Source organism: Phodopus roborovskii, unplaced genomic scaffold, assembly GCF_943737965.1.
Source record: "Phodopus roborovskii unplaced genomic scaffold, PHOROB, whole genome shotgun sequence".
In the NCBI taxonomy this organism is placed as follows: domain Eukaryota; kingdom Metazoa; phylum Chordata; class Mammalia; order Rodentia; family Cricetidae; genus Phodopus; species Phodopus roborovskii.
In genome coordinates this window covers 2,634,946-2,660,818 of record NW_026125562.1, presented here as the reverse complement: position 1 = coordinate 2,660,818, position 25,873 = coordinate 2,634,946, and the positions used below count along the sequence as shown (strand labels likewise).

General features: G+C 41.2%; 1 protein-coding gene across 1 annotated transcript in view; it reads left to right on the top strand.

The window, feature by feature from the left end:
* The first annotated feature begins 1,416 nt into the window (after window positions 1–1,416).
* The window catches only part of Slc25a24 (solute carrier family 25 member 24), a 41,515-nt gene continuing 17,058 nt past the window's right edge, over window positions 1,417–25,873 (top strand). The window contains exons 1-3 of the mRNA XM_051177695.1: window positions 1,417–1,758; window positions 14,198–14,324; window positions 21,646–21,733. Coding sequence (XP_051033652.1) covers window positions 1,573–1,758; window positions 14,198–14,324; window positions 21,646–21,733 — 401 coding nt within the window. The 5' untranslated portion in view covers window positions 1,417–1,572. The remainder of the gene's footprint in view (window positions 1,759–14,197; window positions 14,325–21,645; window positions 21,734–25,873) is intronic.

Below are 25,873 nucleotides of genomic sequence, written 5' to 3'. Positions count from 1 at the left end.
ATTTTGTTCATGTTTAAGACTGGTTTTCAAGTCTGCTTCATTGAGACTCTTCACACAGAACAAAATTAACCTACATAGGTTTCTGATAAGCACACCTTATGCAATCACCTACATAATCAAGATCTAGGGAAGTCCCATCATTCCCATTCCTATGCTGCCCTTTGCTCTTAGAATCAGCCCTACCCCTAATAAAAAATGACTTGCAACTCTAGCAGCTCCTGATTTTATTTATTTATATATATATATATATATATATATATATATATATATTCTTTCCAGAATGTCCTAGCATGCCAGCTTCCTGGCAGCAACAGCTTTTCCCTGCTGAGAGACATTTCCTTTTGTGAACACAGCACTGGTTGTTTAGGAGTTCACCCACTCAGGACTTTTTGGTTGATTTTGGGTTGGCAAGAGTCTTCTCTCAAGATGAACATATCTCCATAGAGGGCCTTAGGGCATTATTAAGGAGAGGTAACAAGAACAGGCGATGCCTGAGGGCTTTTCCCCTAGGAAGGGGCAAATTCCCAAGACTACAATGTGGAAGCAATACAGAAACTGATTTCAGGACCATTTTTATTAACAGCAGGCAGTCCTTATCTTCACCCACAGTTAATATTCATACACTGTTTTAAACAGATAGGATGGTAGGGACGGAGGTAAATTCAAAATCTTAGATCTCGGCTTTTGAAGAAGCAAATGATTTTAGTTTCCGTTTTAAATTCCCGAAGACAACAGGAAATTAACCGCAGTTTTTACTAAGTGGGGTGACTGGAGGGAGAGTATTTCAAAGAAGGGTCATCCCGCATGATGGTGAGGCTGCTGCTCATATTCTCATTTTACTGACAAAAGGCTATGCAGGGAAGCTATGTCCCATCTTTGGAATTACACAGCTGAAGTATCGAGTGTTGGATCTTCTCTCTGTAGACCCTAAGTTTCTCCCATTATTTTAGAAACTGTCTCTCCCGAGCTGTAAATGCCAAACATCAGAACCACACGTCTCTTGAGGGGAAGTAGCTAAAGTTTCTCTGCATGCTGTGGAAAGGTACCATCTGTGCGTCATCTTCCCTCCTTTTTTCACGGCCTTCTGGGTGACCAATGCTCTTCTCTGAAAAAGAACTTTTGCTGGTCCCTCCTTGCTCCTTTAGGTCTTTCCACATTTGACTTGCCATCCCAGTTACCCACCTACTGCCATCATCTGGTTCTCAAACTCTCCCAGTCCAATGGGCTTTTAAGGCCGAGCAACCTGTCCTTCAACACACCAAGTTGCAGCTTCGAGGGCCTCTGGACAGAGCAGAACCCCTTCCTGTGTCCTGAGTGCCCCATCCTGCCTGCCTGCACGTTCCGGGCCAGAATCTGGCCCAGCCTGTCCCAGCAGCCAACCCGGCCTGGGCCAGCTCCGCCCCGAGCAGCAGCTGGGCGGCCACACCCTGAGCCGAGCTGGGTTCCTGTGAGCCAGAAGCCTCGCCCCCCGACGACGTTCCAAAGGCTCTGCGGCTGCCGCCCCACCCAGTCAGGCCTCACCACCCGGATCACTCCTGGCCAGGGCCAGCCTGCGGTGACTTTTTCGGGACCATGCTGCTGCGCTGGCTGCGGGCTTTCGTGCTGCCGACCGCCGCCTGCCAGGACGCGGAGCCGCCCACGCGCTACGAGACGCTCTTCCGGGCGCTGGACCGCAATGGAGACGGCGTGGTGGACATCCGAGAGCTGCAGCAGGGGCTGCAGAACCTGGGCATCCCACTGGGCCAGGACGCGGAGGAGGTGGGTCGCCGAGGGGTGCTGGGGCAGCTGCAGGCTCCCCGAGGACACAACCAGGTACAGGGAGGGAGGTGGCCTGAGGCCAGTCAAGAAGGCGGAACTATGAGCTCCAGAGAGTTGGATCCCCAAGGCGGCGGATATTTTTCCAGATAAATTAGTGTTGCACACTTAAAACTGCCAATGCAGAGCATCTCTGGTTTTTGGTTCTTCACCTGCCCTATCTTTCGCCAACACTACGAGGTTGTTCAAAGGTTTGTAGGGCTCAAGTTAGGTGGAAGAGACACTTTGTGTCTCTTTGAAGCAGCTTTGTTACAACTACCAGAGTTTATTGTTTCAAAAACGGGTTAAACCCAACAGTGCTCCCAGCTGCTGGTTGAGGTAGAAAGGCCACATTCCGTTTTTTATGACATTCTAAGTTAGTGCCCTATGTACACACGTTGATCTGAAGGGTTGACTTGTAAAGCAATTGTGCTTCTTCTGAGTCAGTAAATTGCGCCCCTGACGTCCAGGTCCCCTGGCAGTGTGAACACTGGGTCTGGAATTTGTCCAGCCCGCAGCCGTGCAAGAGGACACTGGCTTTCCTATCCCAAGAGGAACGTGCTTGAGTTACCGCGGGGCCCACCAACTGTTCTGTACCTATATTTAAAACTTCTCCTTCAGTGTTGATGTCCTTAATAGAGGCCTCTTCACTTTACTATGTTATCTTATCTTAGTAAGTTACAACTTTTTCTTTTTGGAAACTACCTGTTTTGCCCAAAGTTATTATGTATTTAATTTTTGATCTCTGTTCTTTCCCCTTCTTCACTTTGGCTGTAGGCGTGCCTATTTAATAGATGTTCTGAAAGAACCACCTTTGGGTACCTTTTGATGAAGTGTGTTCTATTTGCTCTGGGTTGACTCATTTCCTTCTATTTCTTGAATCAAAGGCCGGACTGCCCAATTTTGAGTGATAGCATCTCTTTGCTGCTGGTAGCTGCATCTCACAGGTGTTTTGGGGGTTGTTTGTTTTGTTTTTGAAACAGGGTCTCTGTGTAATAACCCATGCTGATCTGGAACTCTGTAGACCAGGCTGGCCTCAAACTCACAGAGTGGTGGGATTAAAGGCGTGTGTCACCACCGTCTGGTGTGTATTTGTTTTTATTGTTCTCTTTCAGGTGTTTTCTAATCACTAGCATGATTTCTTTGACTCTTGTATCATTGTAAATGTGCTTCAAATTTCCCAATACGTTTTTGTTTTTTGAAAATATGAATAAAGCAGATAAAACATCTGGTGAGATTTTAAAAAAGAGAGGGAGTAGCCAGGCATGATGGTGCATGCCTATAATCCCAGAACTCTGGGAGCCGAGGCAGGAGAATTGCCACAAGTTACAGGTCAGCTCTGTCCTCCTCTCCTTTAAGTCAAACCTGAGTGAACTGAAACAAACTGCAATAACAAAACTTCAAAACCCCTGACCCCAAAATAACAACTCAGAATCATGAGAAAAATTTATTACACATAAAATAAATTATATAAAACTATGAGTGTATAAACACAAAGAACAGGGCTTCATCACTAATAAATGTATATATTTTGTACATTTATATACATTATATTTTATTCAGGCATGTAGTGTCACTACTGGTGTTCATGTCTGGCATGATCAAATTATTTCCGGCATTAATGCATTTGTCTGCAAAAGGTTAATAATAGTTATTTCTCAATGATAAAAGACTAATCTACTTTCTTCTTTACAATATTTGTACTATTTCAGTTTGAGAAAAATAAATGCCCATTATTTTTATAATTAAGGATAAGTTATTTTTATTTTGAATAATTGTCGCCTCCTAGACCACCTAGCAGAGATGAGCTGACTGTGTACCACTGTTTGTGACTTCTTTGCCTCACACGTCTCTCTGCTTTTAAAGTTTGAGAGTGGTATTACTTATTTAATCTTTATGCCCTTCAACAGGACCAGCATTTAGGATTCACAGTTCTGTCTCACTTCACTCATTGGATCAGAGGGATCTCAAAGGACTTAGGGCTAGCCCTGAAACACACTGACATGGCAGTGACCTGTCTTTTAATAGTTAAAAAGAAAAAAGACAAAATCGAACTTTAAATCAGTTACATTTGTTACTGTTTTGTACACTTGTTTATTTATTTGTACCTGTGTGCACATGTGCTTGTGTGGGGACCATTCCATGTATGTGGAGGTCAGAGGACAACTCATGGAGGGTCACTTCTCTCTTCTTACCAAGTGAACTCCAGGATGAAACTCAGGCCTTGGTGGCCAGTGCCTTTACCCTCTGTGTTGTCCTGTAGGACATCAGTCCTTAATGTTTCTGCTTTCATCATAAGTAGGACCAGCTGGGCAAAAACAGGCTGGGGAAAACTGGATAAGCATGTGGTATGTGATATGGCAGGGGGTTCCTTGGCCATGTGCCAACTTGTATTCCTTGTTGATTCCCACTTCAAGCCATTCCTCCTCACACAAGCAGTGAATACCACCTCCTCACCCCTAGACGCCTACTAGGAAGATTCTCCTCTTCATTTCCTAAGGCTCCTTCTCCTTGGCTGGAGTATGGCAGCTCTGGTTGTTTTGTGTTCACACATTCAGGGATCTATAGTTAACTAGGCTTTAGCTTTCCCTCCTCATTTACAGTGGACTGGGGTTTGAATAAGAGCTTCATTCAATACAGGAGTTTCTAGGAAGTTGAGGCCAGGCTGATAGGGAATTAGCCAAGTGGTATCGACCAAAGGATGAGGCCCAGCTTGAGTTTCCCACAGAATCCAGTCACTGCCTGGAGCTGCCCAGGGATAGGATGGCCTTGCAGTGTACCAGAAGGTGCCATGGCTGGAGGCCAGAGGATGTCAGTTAGCCATGTCCCACAGGCAGGGTCCCTTGAAGGGAAATAATCCCACTCTCCACAGGCCATGGTTCCCACAATACACAAGAGTCCTCAATAATTTTCAAGGTTCTAAAAATGATACAGAGACCAAAGGTATTGTTAATTATTGTTATGCAACATTTTTTAATGATTGTGTGATAGACTACTTCATGTGGATGTAAAATTAATCTATTGCCAATATTCTGATTGCCATTTAACTTATAGTTTCAAAACTGTGTCAAATAAAATTACATTAGAATCCATTATTTTTATTTTTTATTCTGTTCAGTGGATTGGCATATGCCCATGCACAGTCTACTGATTCTAATGCTAATATCTTCCAAAATTACTCACACACTCAGAAATGTTACTGGCTACCTGGGTTTCCTTTATATATTAATCAAATTGTCATATAAAGTTCACCATTATATCTGGGAAGCTGGAGCCAATAAAATACTTCAATTTAAGTATACTGAACTGAGGAGATGGTCCATTTGAGGACAAAGGGGTAAGAACTATGGATGACTCCAAGTTTCAAAATAATAGTTTGTCCCCAAGACAAATATTTACCTTGACAGGAAATCCCTATAGAATTTTACCAAATTTTTGTCTTCATCATATTTTCAAGCTTTTTCTTTTCAATAAATTTAGCACTTAGAAGAGAACAAATATCTGTTTTTAAATTTTTTAGATTTTATACTATTTCTCCCATTTATTTACTATATGCAAACACACCTGAACACCATGGTGCACATGTGGACATCAGAGGACAACTTGTAGGAGTTGGTTCTCTCTCTGGGAATTGAACCCGGGTCAGTAGGATTGGTGGCAAGCACCTTTACCTGCCGAACCATCTTGCCAGCCCCAGGCTCCTGTTGTTTCAGTTTTCCATACAACAAATATCTGAGTAGAATGCAGAGAATAGGTACAAAGCCCACAATAGTTAATCATTGGTAAGTATTCCAGAATTACTGAGGGGAGAGAAAAGACTTTAAGGTAGGCAATCACGAGAAAAAAATTAAGAGCTAGCCAGATGTGAAATTGCTATGCTGTATTTTTTATGCTATGACCTCTGTTTTCTCTTTCTAAAATTTATTCATTGAAAATTTCATACAGAGATACAATGCATCTTTTTAAAAAGTTTTTAAAAATTATTATTTTTTTATTTTTGAGATTATAATATAATTACCAAATTTCTACCTTCCCTTTCCTCCCTCTAAAATCTCCAAATACCCTCCCTTCATTCAAATTCATGGTCTCTTTTTTTATTAGGTATTGCTGCATTCATATATGTATATGTTATGAGTTGTTTTTCTGCCAGCCTTGTCATGTCAGCCACAAATAACACACAAAGAAACACTATATTAGATATAAAGCTGTTGGCCTGTTACCAGCATTTCTTATTGGCTAGCTCTGTCTTAAATATTAACCCGTTTCTATTAATCTAAGTATTTCCATGTGGTCTCATCTTACCAGAGAGAGGGTCTGAACTTCTACTCTCTTGGTCCTACATTTTGAATCTTCTCCTACTTGTCCCCGAATCCTCCTTGTCTCCTAGTCCTGCCTATCTTGCTATCCTTTTGGCCAACAGGGCTTTACTCATTAACCAATAAGAGAAACATATTTACAAAATGACATCTCCCATCATGTATATTTATATACATACAATGCATCTTAGTCATATTCACCTCCACTCCCTCTCTTCAACTTCCCTCAGCCTTCTCCCCAGTATATTTCCCTTTCAGCTCCAAGTCCCCTTGTGAAGGGATGTGGGGTCATCCACTGGCATGGGCAACATCCCTGTGACCACCCCTAAAGAAAAGTGACTCTGCGTCCCTCAGCAGCTGTCATCGGACTGTAGCTTCTCAGCTTGGGTGGATCCTCAGGAACGCCTCCCACCCTGTGCTTGCATTTTTAACTGGCTTGTTGTCACACAGGCCTTGTGCAGATAACCACAGCTTCTGTGAGTTCATGCGGGCAGCAGCCACTTCATGTCTGGCGGATGTCATTTCAAAGCACTCCCACACTTCTGCTCCTATGTTCTCGCTCTTACGTTCTTTGTACCCCTGCTTCCATGATGTTCCTTGAGCCCCTTATTATGAAATTAAGAGAAAAAAGTCATGTAAGTTCTCCCAGGACTCAAGGATATTAGGATCTGGACCTGAGTCCCCTACAAAAGCAACAAGTGCTCTTAACTTATGGAACATCTCTCCAGCCCCACAAAAGAGGGTTTTGTTTGCCATGGGGACAGGCCTTATTTGTGTACATAGAGAACGCAGTCACAACTGATGTATCTGGGTAGAGACTACACCTCTATTGGAGGTATCCATGTGACCACACAGAAAAGATCTTAGTCATGACCAAGATAATATGAAGAAAATAAGGAAAGCCAACTGATAGCATTTTCAAGGTTAACAGGGAAGAATAAACCATAAGGTTAATAGTATCATGTAATAATAGGCAAGTGATTTATCAAATATTTCTTTTCACTTTTGGAAATTGACCTATTCATTATTTGCTTGTTGATTTTTTTTGTTTGTTTTTGTTTTGGGACAGAGTTTCTCTGTATAACAGCCAAGGTTGGCCTTGAACTCACAGAGATCTGCCTGCCTCTTAACCAACTACTAGACAACAGGAGTTTCAGGGGTACAGTGATGGCTCATTCTCCTTGGACTTGTTCACTGCTGAAGCCCCAGCTTAATGAACATTGTCTTACATTGTTCAATAACACCAGCTAAATAAAAATCTTTGTACTAGGGTCTGGGGTGACTTTTAATCATTTCCACTTTATATTTGAACCTTCTAGGAATTAAATAACTTAACTAAGATCCTGAATTTAGAACTGATAAAAGCATTTAACCCTGGTCTGATTCCATAACCCATAATACACCATGCCTAAGTTAATGTATGATAGACAATGATCCATAGTTCACAGTGAACTTCATTGAACCTTTGCCAGCAAATTGTTTTGCCATTTTCATAAATCCAATGAGTGAAATCCACTTCACTGCTTAAAAGGTAAGATGTTTGAACTCTTACTTTTTAAGTGGACAAGAGAGGTTAAGTAGCATTTTACAGAGTGTTGCTTCGAGGAAGCTTGTCTATCTCCATGTACAATATTTAGAAAGATAATTATAGATAAATGATTCTGAATTGGTTAGGGTAAGAGTGATGAGATAATCCATTCAACAATCATGGTAATTTACCAGGAAGAATGAGAGAAATATGAAGCAGAGAAAGTAAAATAAAAAGATAAAGATATTTGCTGTGGTGAAGTCAGGGGACACAGGCTTTTGGGAATTTGGGAAGGGAATTAACTAGGTTTAGAATGTTCCCCAAGAGAAGGCCATATTAGACCTTATATAAAGGGAATCTCCCTCATTGTTTTCTGTTGTGAACTCATTCAGCCAATAGCCTTTGGAATGGCAGTCCATTAAGGTGTGGTCTCAGGTGCTACTCGTGGACTCACTAGAGGGAGAAGAAACATTCTCTCTCTCTCTCTCTCTCTCTCTCTCTCTCTCTCTCTCTCTCTGTCTACCTTATTGTTATTCATGAGTGTCCCTTAAATAAATAAATATTTGATATCCTTTTATTCAGGCTCTTGTGGACTCCTGAGTCACACCTACAGTTTTCCTCTTTCAGAAGTTTTATTTCCACAGAGAAAAGGTTGCATTAGCTTTTAGAATATAAACTGGAAGGAAACACAAAAGATACTGATTTTGTATATTTTAGAAAATTTGATGTGTATGTTGCTAGAATTCCCTTGTTTTTCTTATGCCATAACCTCCCTCAAATGCACCTCTATTATGAAGTTTCAGAGAGTTGAATGAAGTATTAGTGGAGCCTAGAACTGAAGCTTAGTAGCCCAATATTTGCATAGCGCGAGTGCGTGCGTGCGTGTGTGTGTGTGTGTGTGTCTCTCTCTCTCTCTCTGTGTGTGTGTGTGTGTGTGTGTGTGTGTGTGTGTGTGTAGGCTTGGGCTAGATCCTTAGTACCACAAAAGGGGGAATATTTATCTAATATCTCCATTGTTCAGTGAGAAATTATCTCAAGAGTGTTAACACCTGAAAAATTCACAGCAAAGCAATAAACATTGTTAATCTGCTATTTTGCAATCAATTCTATTCCAACATGATTATGAAATATAAAATGTCTTTCTTTTAAGAAAAAATGAAAAATTATAGAATAGAGGACCTAGATGGTCCCTGAGGTCAGTTTACCCCATTGAACCATTCTTGTTATTGAATCCTCAAGATAACTGTCATCTAGTCCATGTGACACCACATATTTTAGTATGTGAAGGTGGTTGTACACATATGCACACATCTGCAAGTGTGTATGGAGGCCAGAAGTCAATGTTGTGTGCCTTCCTCTATTGCTCTTGACCTTATCTTTTGAGAATGGGCTCACACTGAACCAGGAGCTCATCACTTGGCTAGCTAGACTGGCTGGGCACTGAGACCCTGGATTCTTCCTCTTTCTGAATTTCCAGTGTTGGTATTGCAGAAATGTACCACCATGCCCAGCTTTCTACATGATGCTGGGGATCCAAACACAGATCCTCACACTTGTACAGCAAGCACCAAGCCATGTGCTCTATGGAAGATCTTAAAGGTATCTTTACATAAGCCTATAGCCATTCCCATGTGCTTTTATTAAAATCTTCACGCAGTAGAAGAGGCAAGTGAGGTCTACCAGCTCTTACAAGGGCACTAATCCCATTCATGATGGTTTCACTCTTAAGAACTCATGAAAATCCCACTTCTGAATAACATCACACAAGGGAAGCTAACATCTGCATGGAAACTAAGCAGTGCAAACATTTTGTTCATACAGTGGTCTTCTTAGCTTCTAAGGTCCCAGGCTTCCAGGCTCTAAGTGTCTCCTAAGAAAGTCACAGTAGAAGCTCTGCTTGTGAAATTAGGACAAACATCTTAGTCTTAAAATTGCCTGGGACTTCTCAAGCTAACCAAGCACATTTATTTAGGTTGGTAGCATTAACCTGGGTTCAGGAACACCTGATTCCCTCCAACCCCATACCCTGTCTCTCTTCCATAGACTCATAAAATACTGTCACAAAAAATAAGTGTGGACCAAAGAAATGCCTCCAAAGTGTAAATTCATCCTGGGTGTACCTCACTTTATTATTTTGTATTGCCTCATTTGTTAGTCCAAATTTCAAAAGGAGAGGATGTTATACTGTTTCAAAGCCTTCTAAGCACATGAGCAGACTTCCACATAGATTCCTTGACTCTTCAATGTTGTGCTGGTTACTCATGGCTTCCTTGTCAAAACATTAAATTTCAGATTGTATCCTCCATCTCCAGTGTCCTAACTGTGTCTCATTTTCATCAGAGTATTTCAGACAATACCCAAATTTTGGGACTGTCTTTTAAAATGTTCTTGTATAATCTTTGACTTAAAAACAAAACAAAAAGTTAGAAAGAGAGGTCAGAAAGAGAGATGGGTGAAGGCAGAGGAGAATACAATGACATTCAATGTGGGGAAATTAGAAATGTGTGAGTAATTTATAGTGACAAAGCACTGGTCCTTGTTCTTCAGACCACTGTGGCTCCCAACCATCTGAAACACCAGTTCCAGGGGACTCGGTGCCCTTTACTGACCTATTAAGCACCAGAACATAATGGCATGCACATAAATGCACAAGCAGGCAAAACACACATAAAATAAATACATTTAAAAGTTAAAAAAATTTATTTTGTGGGATAATTTGTTCACAACTGGGACACAATGTTTTGTGGAACAGCCTTACTTACGTGTTAGGCCCCTGCTCACCAGCTCTTGGGAAAGTGTATTGCAGTTTTCAGCAGTACTTAGGTTTAACTGTGGTGTAACCTCCTCCTTGTCTGTCTAGGTTGCCAAGGTCTTTGTCTTGCTATCAGCACTCAGTGTGATGAGAAGTATAGAGCCAAAGGTAATGAAAGTGGCAGAATTAAATTTTCCTTATAAATTTTCATATCTAAAAATATTTATTATTAATAAATATCTAATAAAATATTTATGTTTGAGCAAAGGTCTCATGCTTTAGCCCAGGCTGGCCTAACATTCAGGAACCTTCTATCTGACCCTTGTAAGAGGTATGTGCCATCTCACTGGGTGATAGTCAACTTTATTATTATTTTTTTAACTATTCAGTTTGAAAAATAAGTTATGTAAAAGCAGGGAGATGTTCTGTGGAACTGCATTTCCACACTTTCCTTGGAGCAGGACGAGGCACCACAGGTATATGAAGAAGGGGTTCAGCATTTTCCATGGCTCTGGAGGGTGGGCATTAAAAAGCCACAGATACTAACAACAGTATTTCCCGCCTTCATGTTGGAGTCCAGCTGCTTTATTTAACATCTGACCATTTGGGGATTATTGTCTGGGTGCCTCTCAACAGGTGCCCAGATGGAACAGTTTTGCCCCAGAGGGACTATAGATATTGGTTGAAGATAAAAGATAAAAAACAGGGTGGGAGTTGGAGATGGAGGGAATAGAGAAGAATAGGTCCACCCAGGGTTGACCGGACCTGGAGCTCAGTGGTGGAGCGATTAGCGACTTTCTAGCACATGCATGTTCTAACATAGTCCTTCCCCGGCACCCCGGAAAACAATGACAAACCACAAACCACCAGGTCTTCCAAAAGTGGTCAGGTGACCTTTACTCCTCTTAGCAAATCATAGAGCAGTAGCCCCCAGTTCCGCTCTACTCTCGCATTTTTCAAAACATACAAAACAAAACAAGACAAAACACAAACTTCCTTTTCAGACAATCTTGTGCTGGGGTCTCTGAAAGTGGTGGCAGGGCAGGGCTGGTTCTGTCTTGGCTCTGGTTAAACCTAGGGGTGGAGGCCGGACCTCCTGCCAGCAGACGGGAGGGGGGGGTGGAATCCCTCTTCCTGAGTAGCCTGCTGGTAAGCTGGTAATCAGCCCTGCGCGTGCTCCCTACAGTCCCAGGACGGTTAGGATGAGGCACTCTCTTTCCAATGTGGTAACCCCTGCTTTGCCTTTGGCCCCTCTCTGTCAGCGTAGGCATACATCCTCTTTTTCCTATCCTGGGGACTTCTGCCTCTGGGGGATTTGGAGGGTCATAGCAGGGGTCACCCTGGCCGCAGCAGACATTGCAGATGGAGCCCCTCTATGAAGACCTCTTTTTGTATCTGGACCATGATGAAGACGGAGGTGTGGACATCCTTGAACTTCAGGAAGGCCTGGATGATTTGGGGGTCATTCAGTCTCAGGAGGATGACGAGGTGGGCTATAGGAAGCTCAGAACGATGTTGGGGCCAGAACCTCTGGAAAGGCCCCCTGAAGCAGAAGGAAACCCAGTTCACACGTTCCCAAAACTGACCTGGGTCCTTTGAGGTGCTACTGGGTGAACACTGCTTCTGTTTGTTAAGGATCACCCAGGGACTGGGCATGTAGGTAGTAGGTAGAATGTTCCATTCAGTCTCCAGTATACCATGTTGTGCAGCAGGCCTCTAATCTCAGCACAGAGGATGGGGAGGTGGGACCATCAGAAGTTCAAGGTCATCTTCACAGCTAATATCCTCAAGAATATATCTCAGTTTTCTCTGTGGCTATAATAAAATTTCCAACTCCCGATTGCTTTTGCTGTTGGCTACAGTTATGTTTTTTATTTTTTTTGGGGGGGCATCTTGTTCAGTGTTCCCACCTGTCACCAGAGGCCGAGATTAGTGGCTTTGCACATTCTTAGCTACTTTTCCATTGCTGTGAAGAGACGCTATGACCAAGGCAACTTACAAAAGCATTTAATTTAGGGCTTGCTTACAGTTTCAGAGGGTGAAACCATGACCATTATGGTGGGGAGCATGACAGCAGGCAGATAGCCAGGAGCTGGAGAAGTAGCCCAGAGTTTACATCTTATCCAGAAGCTGGAAGCAGGGAGAGGGAACTAGCTGTGAATTGCCTGAGCCTCAAAGCATGCCCTCAGTGATGCACCTCCAACAAAGCCACGCCCTCCTTCCCAAACAGTGTGGATTGACCAAGTATGCAAATATATGAGCCTGTAGAGGCCATCCTTATTTAAACTACCATAGTATATGGGCCCAAGATGTGCCATTGGCTAGAGGACAAGAACATTCACTCCACATGTGTTGGGGGCTCAGTGGGAGTTGGGAACAATTATGCTTTGTTTCTGTTCCTAAGGGGGTGAAAGTAGTAAGAACCACCTTCAATCTATTAGCTTTATTTGAAGCATCCATTTGTTAATCAGTTGTCTTTAAAGTTGATTCCGTGTGCCAAGAACTGCACTGTGGTGTCTGTGTCTTTTGCTGTGGTTGGGATAAATATTTCTCAAATGTGTTCCTTTTAAAGACTTGGCACTCAGTCAGTGATTCTATTGGGGAGTGGTGCTGGAACTTCTAAGTGGGAACTTTAAGAGTTGGAAATCTCCCATATGGAGGTGGATATTTGGACCCTGGTCTCTCTTCTTTCAAAATGTGATATGTATTTGCTTATTTGATGCCAATTAGCCTTTCAGAAGGAATCCTGGATTTTGCTATAAACAACTTAAGTTATTTGAAACCCACTCATTGCTTTTCAACATTTTATTTTCTGGCAAATCTTTTTTGACAAATGGTGTGAGGCTTCGCATATCCATTGATTATGGACAAGCATTCACTTACCAAAACCAAGAGAGTTATTCCCTAGGGCTCTGCACTAACCACATAGAACACTTCTCTTGGGCTTTTCCTCAGGTAAAGGTCACATCTAAGAAGTTCTAATGTGTGGGTTCTCATATGTCTGTAGAAGAAATTTCATTCATATGGACTGAGAATTCAATTAACTTTATAAGATAGAAATTTCATTGTATAGTGTGAGGTGCAAAAGATACCTTTTTATTATGAAAAATAGTACATTTGAAGCAATAATTTTCTTTTGTTATTCTGTAAGCAGGAGAGAGAGACTGAATACATAAACAGATCATGGCAGGGCCATTGATGAAAACAGACATTGATTGATTCAGCAACTACAGCTGGGATAACTGGTCCTAACGAGTGACGAGCTTGGAGGAAGATAGTTAATGTCTCTAGTGATAGTTCAGGAAATCACATAGTAACTTCAGTAAAAGCCCCTTCCACAGTGTGCAGGACTTGATTAATCACACTGACAGTTGTCCTAATCTTGGTTCCCATTTTCAATTTGGGATTAACTAAAGACAGCTCTGCCTCTCCATAAAACCACAATGGGTTCTCTGTTCTTGGCTAGCCAACCTGTGCCCACCCCTTCACATGCCAAACCTCCCATTTTCCACTACAAAGCTTCCCACAGTGGGAAATCCCATCTTTGGGGTCTGTATAAAACACAGATGGAGATGACAGCAAGCTCAGAAGAAATGGCCCTGGCTTTTGTCTTCAAAAGAGAAGCCTTAGTCTTCGTGTAATTCTTAAACTGGCACCATCTACTGCTAAAGGAAAGGTTGCAGAGCCCTAGCATAATGGATACTAACACATTTGGTCCAAACTGGAAGCCTATATACAATTATTAGTTCAATACTTTAGCCCATACTAATATTAGATCTCTCTCTTTCTCTCTTCTTTTTTCTGTAGAAAATTTTCACTACTGGTGATATCAACAAAGATGGGAAGCTGGACTTTGAAGAGTTTATGAAATACCTGAAAGACCATGAGAAGAAAATGAAGTTAGCATTTAGAAGTTTGGACAAGAATAATGATGGTGTGTTCAAGTAACACTTCTTATGAAAAGTCGCCTTTTTGCTTTGCAAGTCTAAGATAAGATACAGTTAATCTCTCTAAATGACTGTTATTTGTGTTATTATTTATTTTATTAATGCAATTGAGAGTTCATATTTTTATTCACATATTTTTTAAGATTTTATTTTATTTTTAGGTGTGTGTGTGTGTGTGTGTGTGTGTGTGTGTGTGTGTGCGTGCACGCTCGCATGAGTACAGGTGCCTGCAGACACCCTGAAGCTGTAGTTAATAGGTGGCTCTGGCCAACCAGTGTGTCTACTCCAGGAAACTAGAATCAAACCACAGGAAATAGAGGTGAAATTTTAACAATATATTTTTCATAACACAGACAGTTCCCCCTTCACTTATTTCTTCATGTATATTTTGAAACAATTCATCATTATAGGTTCATATTTTAATTTATAAGGATTCCTTAATTTGAACATATGTAGTTTATTTTCTCATCATTTGTAGACTTTGTACTGGTGAACACTACCAGTTTATAAAATTTAACCTCAGAAATAATTCCAATTTGTGTATCGCAGTTATTCATGGCCATGCACAGAACAGTAAACACTTTGAGTTGATGAATGTGGACATTCCTAGTTGAGACATAGCAAGGATAAGATGACATTCTTGATTCTTAAAACACAAGGTGACATTCTTCTTTATTTTAGCTCTCAGACAGTAAGTAGTAGTCTTTTTCAAGATCTGTATTGTTTTGTGCATTTTGCATCTTTGTACATCATTTGGTGGATAATATTTTATTTTATAAAATGCTAGTATTTCCAAGAAAGTCATGGTGTGTGCCATACAGAAATGTAGATTTCTTAGAAAAGTTTTCGAAAAGTTCAATGTCAGTGAATCAACAATGCACAATCATTCAGTGTCTGAACAGAAACACAGGCAATCTTAGATCATTTAATAAAGATATTATGATAGAGGTTCCCAGGAACCTGCTCCCGAATCTTCTGCAGGGCCAGTAGATTTACATTTGCTAATTTAGTGTCTGCAGTAACTTTACAGAGCACAGCTACTGGCACTGGACCTCTAAGTCTTTCAAGGGTGTGGCCCAGGAGAATGCTGGGAAGGATCCAAAGCATGGCATTGCTGAAACAATACCCCCTCTGACATCCCCCAATGTTGTCCAGATTCCCCTGCCATTTTCCTCTCTCTGGGTGGATCCCCTCGGCTTCTTTAGGTCCGTCTCTCAGAGAATGAATGTGTTCTCTACTCCATCCCTGAGGAGCTTGCTGTCCACACTGCTGTGGTAGCAGAGCCTCTTTCTTTGAGTAATTTCAGCCCCATCAGGACCCCCACAAGTATGTAAGGCACTTGAGGAAAGAGCAGGGGAGCTCTATGGTGTGTGTTCTGTTTTCTCTCTTTGCCTTTCCCCTGATCTGTTCCATCTATGCTATGTTCCAATCTCCCTTGTAGTTGTTTTTTTTTTTTCTCTCTCCTCTACTTTTTTTCTGTCCTTAATGTTTTCACTGCCAGATTTCTCATGAGAGCTGTATGCACTTTGGCTCAATGTTTTCATTTCTTGCTCTCTCTGCACTTGGTCACATGTGATTCCATGCTTAATGAATGCCCTTTACTTGTTAGAATGTGGATATAGGCACTTTCAAACAGATGATTCCTGGTTAACGCAGTTTGTCTCATAGAAGATATGGATTTAGACTTCTCTCCTGTTGTTTCTAACTCTTTTTTTGGGTGGTTTCTTTTTTTTTTTAAATTTAATTTATTATTTTACATGTCGATCCCATTTCTCCCTCCCTTCCTCCTTCCCTCTCTCCATCCTTCCCTCCCTCCCTTCCTCCCTCCCTTCCTCCCTCCCTTTTATTCTCTCTGCCCTCTCACATGCACTCTAACCACCCTTTCCTCCCATCCCCCACCCCAATTCCATATGTAGAGCAATGCCATCCAGTTGGGGTCATGTAGATCTGACAGGTAATTTGAAGTAGGGACTAGGACTTCTCTCCTGTCTCTAGGTTAAGGCAGTTATCCCTCCATGGGGGATGTGTTAGCAAGGTCCTTTTGTGCACCAGGGATACATCCTGGTTCCACTGTCTGAGGTCCGTTAGACTGCTCAGTCTGTCTGGCTGAGACCCATATTCAGGGGGGCCTGAGTCAGTCCCATGCTGGTTTCCCAGCTATCAGTCTGGGGGGCCTGTTAGCTCCTCCTTGTTCAGGTCAGCTGTTTCTATGTGTTTCTACAGCCTGGTCTTGTCCTCTCCATCTGCATCTGGGTTCTAGTTCAATTCAGTGTTTAGGTATGGGTATTTGCTTCTGCTTCCAACAGGTATTAGATGAGGGCTCCATGGATAAGTTAGTTGTTGATCTCACTATCTGGGAAGGGCATTTATGGTAGCCTTTCCATGGAAGCTCAAATTGTTAGTTGGCGGCAGTCTTGTAGGTCTCTAAAACTTTCTTTGGGTTCAATTTTCTCTTCAAACCAATATTGGCTCCCTCTTTTATGTTCTCTCTCTCTCTCTGTCTCTCTCTCTCTCTGCCCTCTCTCTCTCTCTGTCTCTCTCCTGTCTGCTATTCCTACCCTGACTCAATCTTCCTAGTCGCACGTGCTATCCTCTCCTCCCCTTCTCTTTCTCCTACTTCTCTCTCCATTCACTGCCCCCCCCGCCACTTCCCCTGTGCTCTGGGGGGACTTGTCCCTTCCTGGTTCTGTGAGGGACTTTATATGAATCTCTTAGAATATACCTTGTATCCTAGTTCCTCTGGTGGTGTGAATTATAGGCTGGTGATCCTTTGCTCTAGGTCTAAAATCCATTCATGAGTGAGTACATACTATGTTCCTCTTTTTGTGACTGGGTTACCTCATTCAGGATGGTTTCTTCAAGTGCCATCCACTTGCCTGCGAATTTCAAGATACCATTATTTTATTCGGCAGAGTAGTATTCCATTGTGTAGATGTGCCACATCTTCATTATCCATTCTTCAATTGAGGGGCATCTAGGTTGCTTCCAGGTTCTTGCTATTACAAATAGTGCTGCTATAAACATAGTTGAACAGATGTCTTTGTTGCATGGATGTGGATCATTTGGGTACATGCCTAAGAGGGGGATTGCTGGGTTTTGTGGTAAACTAATTCTCATTTTCCTGAGGAACTGCCATACTGATCTCCAAAATGGTTAGATGAGTTTGCACTCCCACCAGCAGTGAAGGAGTGTTCCCCTTTCTCCACATTCTCTCCAGCATGAGTTGTCATTGGTGTTTCTAATTTTAGCCATTCTGGCAGGAGTAAGATGGTTTCTCAAAGTTGTTTTGATTTGCATTTCCCTGATAGCTAAGGATGTTGAGCACTTTCTTAAGTGTCTTTCAGCCTTTTTCATTTTCTCTATTGAGAATTTTTTCTTCAGTTCTGTACCTCATTTTTTAAATAGGGTTATTTGGTGTTTTGTTGACTAGTTTCTCGAGTTCTTTGTATATTTTGGAGATCAGCCCTTTGTCAGATAAAGGATTGGCGAAAACCTTTTCCCAGTCGGTGGGCTGCTGTTTGGTCTTGTCCACTGTGTCCTTTGCCTTACAGAAGCTTCTAAGTTTGAAGAGGTCCCGTTTATTAATTGTTGATGTCGGTGTCTGTGCCCCTGGAGTTATGTTCAGGAAGTGGTCTCTTATACCAATATGTTCAAGGGTACCTCCTACTTTCTCTTCTAAGAGGTTCAATGTGGCTGGATTGATGTTGAGGTCTTTGATCCATTTGGACTTGAGTTTTGTGCATGGCGACAGACATGGGTCTATCTGCAGTGTTCTACACACCCTCATCCAGTTGTGCCAGCACCATTTGTTGAAGATGCTGTCTTCGCCCCATTGTATAATTTTAGCTGTTTTGTCGAAAATCAGGTGTTCATAGGTGTGTGGGTTAATATCAGGATTTTCAATTTGATTCCATTGGTCTACCTGTCTATTTTTATGCCTACAGAACTATAGCTCTGTAGTAGAGCTTAAAGTCAGGAATGGTGATGCCTCCTGAAGTTCTTTTACTGTATAGGGTTGTTTTGGCTATCGTGGGTCTTTTGTTTTTCCATATAAAGTTGATTATTATCCTTTCAAGGTCAGTGAAGAATTGTGGTGGGATTTTAATGGGGATTGCATTGAATCTGTAGATTGCTTTTGGCAAGATTGCCATTTTTACTATGTTTATCCTACCTATCCAAGAGCATGGGAGATCTTTCTATTTTCTGGTATCTTCGTTAATTTCTTTCTTTAGAGCTACAAAGTTCTTATTATATAGGTCTTTTACTTGTTTGGTAAGCGTTACCCCAAGATACTTTACATTGCTTGTGGTTATTGTAAAGGGTGATGTTTCTCTGATTTCTTTCTCTGCCTCTTTGTCGTCTGAAAAAAGTAGGGCTACTGATTTTTTTGAGTTTATCTAGTATCCTGCTAGTTTGCTGAAGGTGTTTATCATCTGTAGGAGTTCCCCGGTAGAGTTTATTGGGTCGCTTATGTAAACTATCATATCATCTGCAAATAGAGACAGTTGACTTCTTCCTTTCCAATTTGGATCCCCTTGATCTCCTTTTGTTGTCTTAAAGCTTTAGCTAGAACTTCAAGTACGATATTGAAGAGCTATGGAGAGAGAGGGCAGCCTTGTCTTATTCCTGATTTTAGAGGAATTGGCTTAAGTTTCTCTCCATTCAGTTTGATGTTGGCAGTTGGTTTGCTGTATATTGCTCTTATTATGTTTAAGTATGTTCCTGTTATCCCTGATCTCGCCAAGACCTTTATCATGAAAGGATGTTGAATTTTGTTGAAGGCTTTTTTAGCATCTAGGGAGATGATCATATGGTTTTTCTTTTTCAGTTTGTTTATATGGTGGATCATGTTGATAGATTTTCCTATGTTAAACCATCCCTGCAATCCAGGGATGAAGCCTACTTGGTCATGGTGGATGATTTTCCTGATATATTCTTGAATTTGGTTTGCCAGTATTTTATTGAGTATTTTTGTTTCGATGTTCATCAGGGATATTGGCCTGTAGTTTTCTTTCTTAGTTGTGTCTTTGTAAGGCTTGGATACCAAGGTTATTGTGGCCTCATAAAAAGAGATTGGCAATGAACCTTCTGTTTTTATTTTGTGGAACAATTTGAGGAGTATTGGTATTAGTTCTTCCTTGAATGTCTGGTACAATTCTGCACTGAATCCATCTGGCCCTGAACTTTTTTTGGTTGGAAGGCTTTCGATGAGTGCTTCTATTTCATTGCGAGTTATAGGTCTATTTAAGTTGTTTGTCTGTTCTTGATTTAATTTTGGTAAGTGATAGTTATCCAGAAATTTGTCCATTTCCTTTGAATTTTCAATTTTTGTGGAATACAGGTTTTCAAAGTATGACCTGAAAATTGTCTGGATTTCCTCTGTGTCTGTTGTTATGTTCCCCTTTTCGTTTCTGATTTTGTTAATTTGCATGTTCTCTCTCTGCTTTTTCGTTAGTTTGGATAAAGGTTTGTCTATATTGTTGATTTTCTCAAAAAAAAAAAAAAAAAAAAAAAAAAAAAACCAACTCTTTGTTGCATTGGTTTTTTTTTTTTTTGTATTGTTTTTCTGGTTTCTATTTTGTTGATTTCAGCCCTCAAGTTGATTATTTCCTGGTGTCTACTCCTATGGGGTGATTTCGCTTCTCTCTGTTTTAAGGCTTTCAGTTGCGCTGTTAATTCTCTTATGTGACTATCCTCTGTTTCTTCATATGGGCACTTAGTGCAATGAACTTCCCTTGTAGCACTGCTTTCAAGGTGTCCCATAAGTTCGGGTATGTTGTGTCCTCATTCTCGTTGAATATTAGAAAGTCCTTAATTTCTTTCTTTCTTCTTTGACCCAGGTGTGGTGCAATTGCACATTATTCAGTTTCCATGAGTTTGTAGGTTTTCTGCTATTTGTGTTGTTGTTGAATTCCAATTTTAAAGCATGGTGATCCGATAAGGTACAGGGGACTATTCCTATTCTCTTGTATCTGTTGAGGTTTGTTATGCCACCTAGTATGTGGTCGATTTTAGAGAAGGTTCCATGTGGAGCAGAGAAGAAGGTATATTCTTTTGTGTTTGGATGGAATGTTCTGTAGATTTCTGTTAACCCCAGTTGAGACATAACTTCTGTTAGTTCTTTTTTTTCTTTGTTGAGTTTCTGATTTGTGGTCCTATCTAGTGTTGAGAGTGGTGTATTGAATTCTCCCACTATAAGTATGTGAGGATATATATGAGCTTTGAGTTTTAGTAGCATTTCTTTACGAATGTGGGTGCCTTTGTGTTAGGGGCATAGATGTTCAGAACCGAGACTTTGTGTTGATGGATTTCTCCTGCGATGAATATGAAATGACCTTCTTCATCTCTTTTGACTAATTTGGTTTGAAGTCTAACTTGTTAGATATTAGGATAGCCACGCCTGCTTGCTTCTCGATTCCAGTTGATTGGAAAATCTTTGAAGCTTAGATGTGTTTCTTGCATGCAGCAGAAGGATGGATTCTGTCTTCATATCCATTCTATTAGCCTGTGTCTTTTTATAGGTGAGTTAAGACCATTAATGTTGAGGGTGAGTAAGGACTATTGATTGTTGATACTTGTTTGTTTTAGGTTTGTTGTTGGCAGTGGTATTGTGAATATATTTGTTCTGTTTTACCCTTGGTTTCTGGTGTAGTTGGATTATCTGTTGCCTATATTTTTGTTGCCTTCCTTGGGTTGGAGTTTTCCTTCTAATACTTTCTGTAGGGCTGGATTTATAGATATATGTGTTCAGAGTTGCTCTGAGAAGTCCCGGAAGTAGTGTGGACTGTTGGCTTCTCCCTCTGTCCCAGTGCTCATCCAGAGCAGCGGAACAGTGGGCAGGATAGGGCACAGGGTGGGGGGGCAGGCTCACAGTGGGGGTGGGTGGGGGTGTATCAGAGCTCCAAGAGTACTCTCAATGGGGACAGGACACAGGAGCAGGGGGATCCGTCGCCAACCCAGGTAGTTCCAGGGGGTGAGGGGGAGGGTGTAGTGGAGACGCTGCCCCAATTAGGCCCAGACTCACCTCTTGCCAATGGCTGGCGGAAGAGCTCTTTCTAATTCTTATCACTCATCAAAGCCACAGGGGCTTTTGGCCTCCTATTTGGAGGAATATCACTATTTATCTACTAGGCTTTATTAATCAAATAATATGTGTACATTTTTAAGGTATTTGTGAAAAATTTGAGTATTGATGCCACAACATGCGTTTAAGATCGTTGGCTTACCCAAATGCTTAGTTCTGCTGTCATCATTCAAAAGTGTTCTCAGGTTCTGAGCTTGAACTCACACTGTTTTCATTGTTTGAAGGGAAAATCGAGTCATCAGAAATTGTCCAGTCTCTCCAGATGCTGGGTTTGCATATTTCTGAACAGCAAGCAGAGTTGATTCTTCAGAGGTGAGCTGACAAACTATTTTAACATCTTGTCTTCTGTGCTGGTTTCTAAGTGCTGCTTTCGAATATCTCCCAGAATCTCCACATACCTCATTACACGTGCCTACTGTCTTTCCTTCCTTTATTTCATTTTCATGTCTATGTTAACACATTGTCTACATTGCAGGGATGGGAGAAGGGTGCTTAAACTAGACTAGTCGGGTGTTGCAAGACTTCAGGAGCACTGCGACAGCAGTGGGTCTTATGTCTAGGAGCTAAGGGTTTTGGTGTTACTTTAATCATTTACTTTATGTGTAGTGAGTGCTTTGTCTGCATTGCTGGCGTGCCTCATGCCTGTAGAGCACAGGAGAGGTGTCAGTTCTCTGGGAACAGGTTGAGAGGGGAAAGAGGCAAATGGGAGACAGAAAGCTTTGGTAGCTCATGAGCATGAGCAGAGATAGTTCTGGAGACAGATTTTAGTGAATCAATTCAATTTTGTTCCAGAGCATAAGGAATATATAGGATTGGGGAGTCTGCAGGCAAACCCTAGTTTGCATTAAGTGGCATGCTCCTATCACAGGGTCCTCTACCAGAGCCCCTAGCATAAGTCTTGTCAGTGGTGATCTGTGCCAAGGGTCAAGCTAAAGATGAAACAGGCATCTGGTTTAGAGACAGCTTTCAGATAAGGTCAGTCTTCCAGGCCCAAGGACATTCTCCAGATAAGGGCAGGCAGAGAGCAGGAAGCTTTGCTTCCTGCAGCTCCATGTTGATAGCGGAGGCTGCAACTTCTGACCAGCCAGCAATGTCTTCCAACAACAGATGGCTGTGAGCCACCACATGTGTGCTGGGACCTGAGCCTAAGTCCTCCAAAAGAACTTCCAAACCCTGAACTATCTCTTCAGCCCCTTACTATTACTTTTAAAATGAATTTGGTTTGGTTTCTTCCTTTTTTTTTTTTTTAATATTAGCACAGGTATCTCTCTAAGGTAATGAGATTCACCATGACGAGATCTTACAATGTGCTGGTTCTAGTTTTGGTATTAGTAGTGTGAAGTTTTCTTTCCCTCGTGCACCCACTGGTTTTGCTTCTCCATGTCAGTCTTTTTTGAATGAGGTAATGGGGGGCATCAATGTGATTTTCATTTTACTGGTTTCATATTTTATTGTCCATTTATGCATGTATGCATCTTCTCTTGAGAACTGTCCAGCTCATTTGGCCACTTATTAATTAGATTATTTGTGGGATTTTTGGTTTTTAATTACAATTTTTTTCTTTCTTTCTAATTTATTTATTTTGTTGAAAAGGCTGCTTTGGGGTTTTTTTGGATTTTTTTTATAATTATTATTTTTTTTATTTTACATGTCTATCCCAGTTCCCTCTCCCTTCCTCTCTTCCTCCCTCCCTCCCTACCTCCCTCATACCCTCTTTGCCCCCTCACACACACCCTGACCACCCTCCCCTCCCATCTCCTCACCCCCATTCCACATGTAGGGGAATGCTATCCAGGTGGGGTCATGTAAATCTGTAAAGTCATTTGAAGTAGGGACTAGAACTTCTCTGCTGTCTCTAGGTTAAGGGAGTATCCCTCCATGGGGGATGTGTCTGCAAAGTCCTTTTGTGCACCAGGAATACATCCTGGTTCCACTGTCTGAGGTCCTTTAGACTGCTCAGTCCTTCTAGCTGAGACCCATGTTCAGGGGGCTGAGTCAGTCCCATGCTGGATTCCCAGCTATCAGTCTGGGGGCCTGTTAGCTCCTCCTTGTTCAGGTCAGCTGTCTCTATGTGTTTCTGCAACCTGGTCTTGTCCTCTCTCTCTGCATCTGGATTCTAGTTTGACTGAGAGTGTTTAGTTAAGGGTGTTTGCTTCTGTTTCCAACAGGTACTAGATGAGGGCTCCATGATGGTGGATAAGTTAGTTGTTGATCTCACTATCAGGAAAGGGCATTTATAGTAGCCAAAAAGTCTGCTTTTTGAGAAACATCAGGTGTCTGTGGTTGACTGGGTTTATTTCTGGGCACTCTGTTCTAATGTCTTGATCTAAGCACAGTTTTTGAATTAGTACTATGCTATTGTTGTGGCTAAGGCATTGTAATATAATTTAAAATCAGATTAGGGTGGTACCTCCTGCATTACTCTGCTTACTCGGAATTGGTTTAGCTATTTGAGGTCTTATATGAATTTTATATACATTTTATTTACATTTTAAGATTATTTCTTCAAGTTCTGTGAGCAATGCCATTAGAATTTTAGCAGGGATTAAACTAAATCTGTAGATTGGTTTTTAGTAATATGGTGATTTGAACAATAGTAATTTTATCAATCCCTGAGCATGGAGGCTCTTTCCATCTTTTAATGTTGTCCATTTCTTTAGTATTTTATACATAAAGCTTTTGTTAAGGAGATTTTTCACCTTCTTGGTTAGGTTTGCTCCTAGTATTTATTTACTTATTTACAATTATTGTGAATGAGATGGTTTTCCTTCCTTATTATTGGTCGTAGAAAAGCTACCAGTTTTTATATGTCAGTGTTGTATTTCACTAATCTACTGAAAGTGTCACCAGATCTAAGAGTTTTCTGGTAGACTCTTTAGGGTCTTTTAAATACAGGGTAATAATGGCAGGTTAAAGGAAATCTACAAAAACCCAGACAAAGAATTAACAGATATTTACTTGGGGAACACTCACACAATGATGGTAAATAACTGCTTTGGTCTTCTGCTACTGGAGATGCAGCCTCACCTCTTCATGATGCTCAACCCAAGAGAGAGCTAGTGACCTCCTCCTCTTCCTTACAAGGGGTCATGTCCACACTGAAGTCACACCCTAAGGTGTGGCCAATACTTCTAGTCTATTGGTGGAACAAGATGCCACCCCAGGATCATATGATCTGAAAATAAGGATAATTTGATTTGTTCCATTTTTATTTGCATCTCTCTGATTTCTTTCTTTTGTCTTATTACTCTTGTTAAAGCTTCAGACACTGTATTAAACAAGAGGATGCTTTGACCTGTTCCTGATTTTAGAGTCAGTTCTTTCATTTTATGCCATTCAATATAAAGTCGGTTATAGGTTTGTCACATGTAGCTTTTATTATGTTGAGATAGGATCCTTCTGCCACTAGCTTTTATTATAGAGAGATGTAAAATTTTGTCAAAAGTTTCTCTTATATCTATTGAGAAGATTATGTGATTTCTGTCCTTGGTTCTAGTTCTGCTATGTGCTAGCTTAATTTATTGGCTTTTGTGTGTTGAACAGTTTTTAAAATTACTTTATGTGTATGGGTTTTGCTGGTGTGTGTGTGTGTGTGTGTGTGTGAGAGAGAGAGAGAGAGAGAGAGAGAGAGAGAGAGAGAGAGAGAGAGAGAGAGAGATGTGTGTAGTTGTAGTGCCCATGGAGGCAAGAACGGGCATCAGACCCTCTGGAACTGCAGTTAAATACAATTGTGTGTTGCTGTGTAGGTGCTGGATTGAATCCAGAGCTTCTGGAAAAACAGTCAGTGCTTTTAACTCCCAAGCCATCTTTCTGGCCTGCTTCTCAAATCCTTGGAATAAAACTAATTTCATCACAGCTCGTAATCTTTTAAATGTGTTATCTTCTTCAGTTTATGTGCAAATAGTTTACTGAAGGTATTTTTTTTCATCATAATAAAACAAAGAGTTAGTTCTTTAAAAAGGCAAAGAAGATTAGTAAACCCGTAGCAAAGTGTGGATTTTCTTCCTCTCTTGTTTAAGACCAGAATTTTATTTTTATGTTTCCTTTAATATCATTAAGAATAAAGCAGATTCTAACCCTGAGTTCAAAAATAGATCCAAGTGTCAGCGTATATGCTGCATAGCAAAATAGCACAGATGGTCACATGCTTTCCCACAACAAGGGTCAGAATGGAAATTCAGGGGTATTTTGACTTGAAAACATTAAAGTTGTGGGATGACAGCAGTGGTAGCAACCTGCCTTTAATCCCAGCACTCCAGCACTCGGGAGGCAAAAGGCAGGAGGATCATTCTTAGTTCAATGCCAACCTGATCTATAAAATGAGTTCCAGGATAGCCAGAGCTACATAGTGAGAGCCTGTCTGTCTTGAAAAAACAAAACAAGACAAAACAAACGAACAACAACAACAACAACAACAAAATAGTAGTGTGGTATTTCTAAAGTGACACTTAC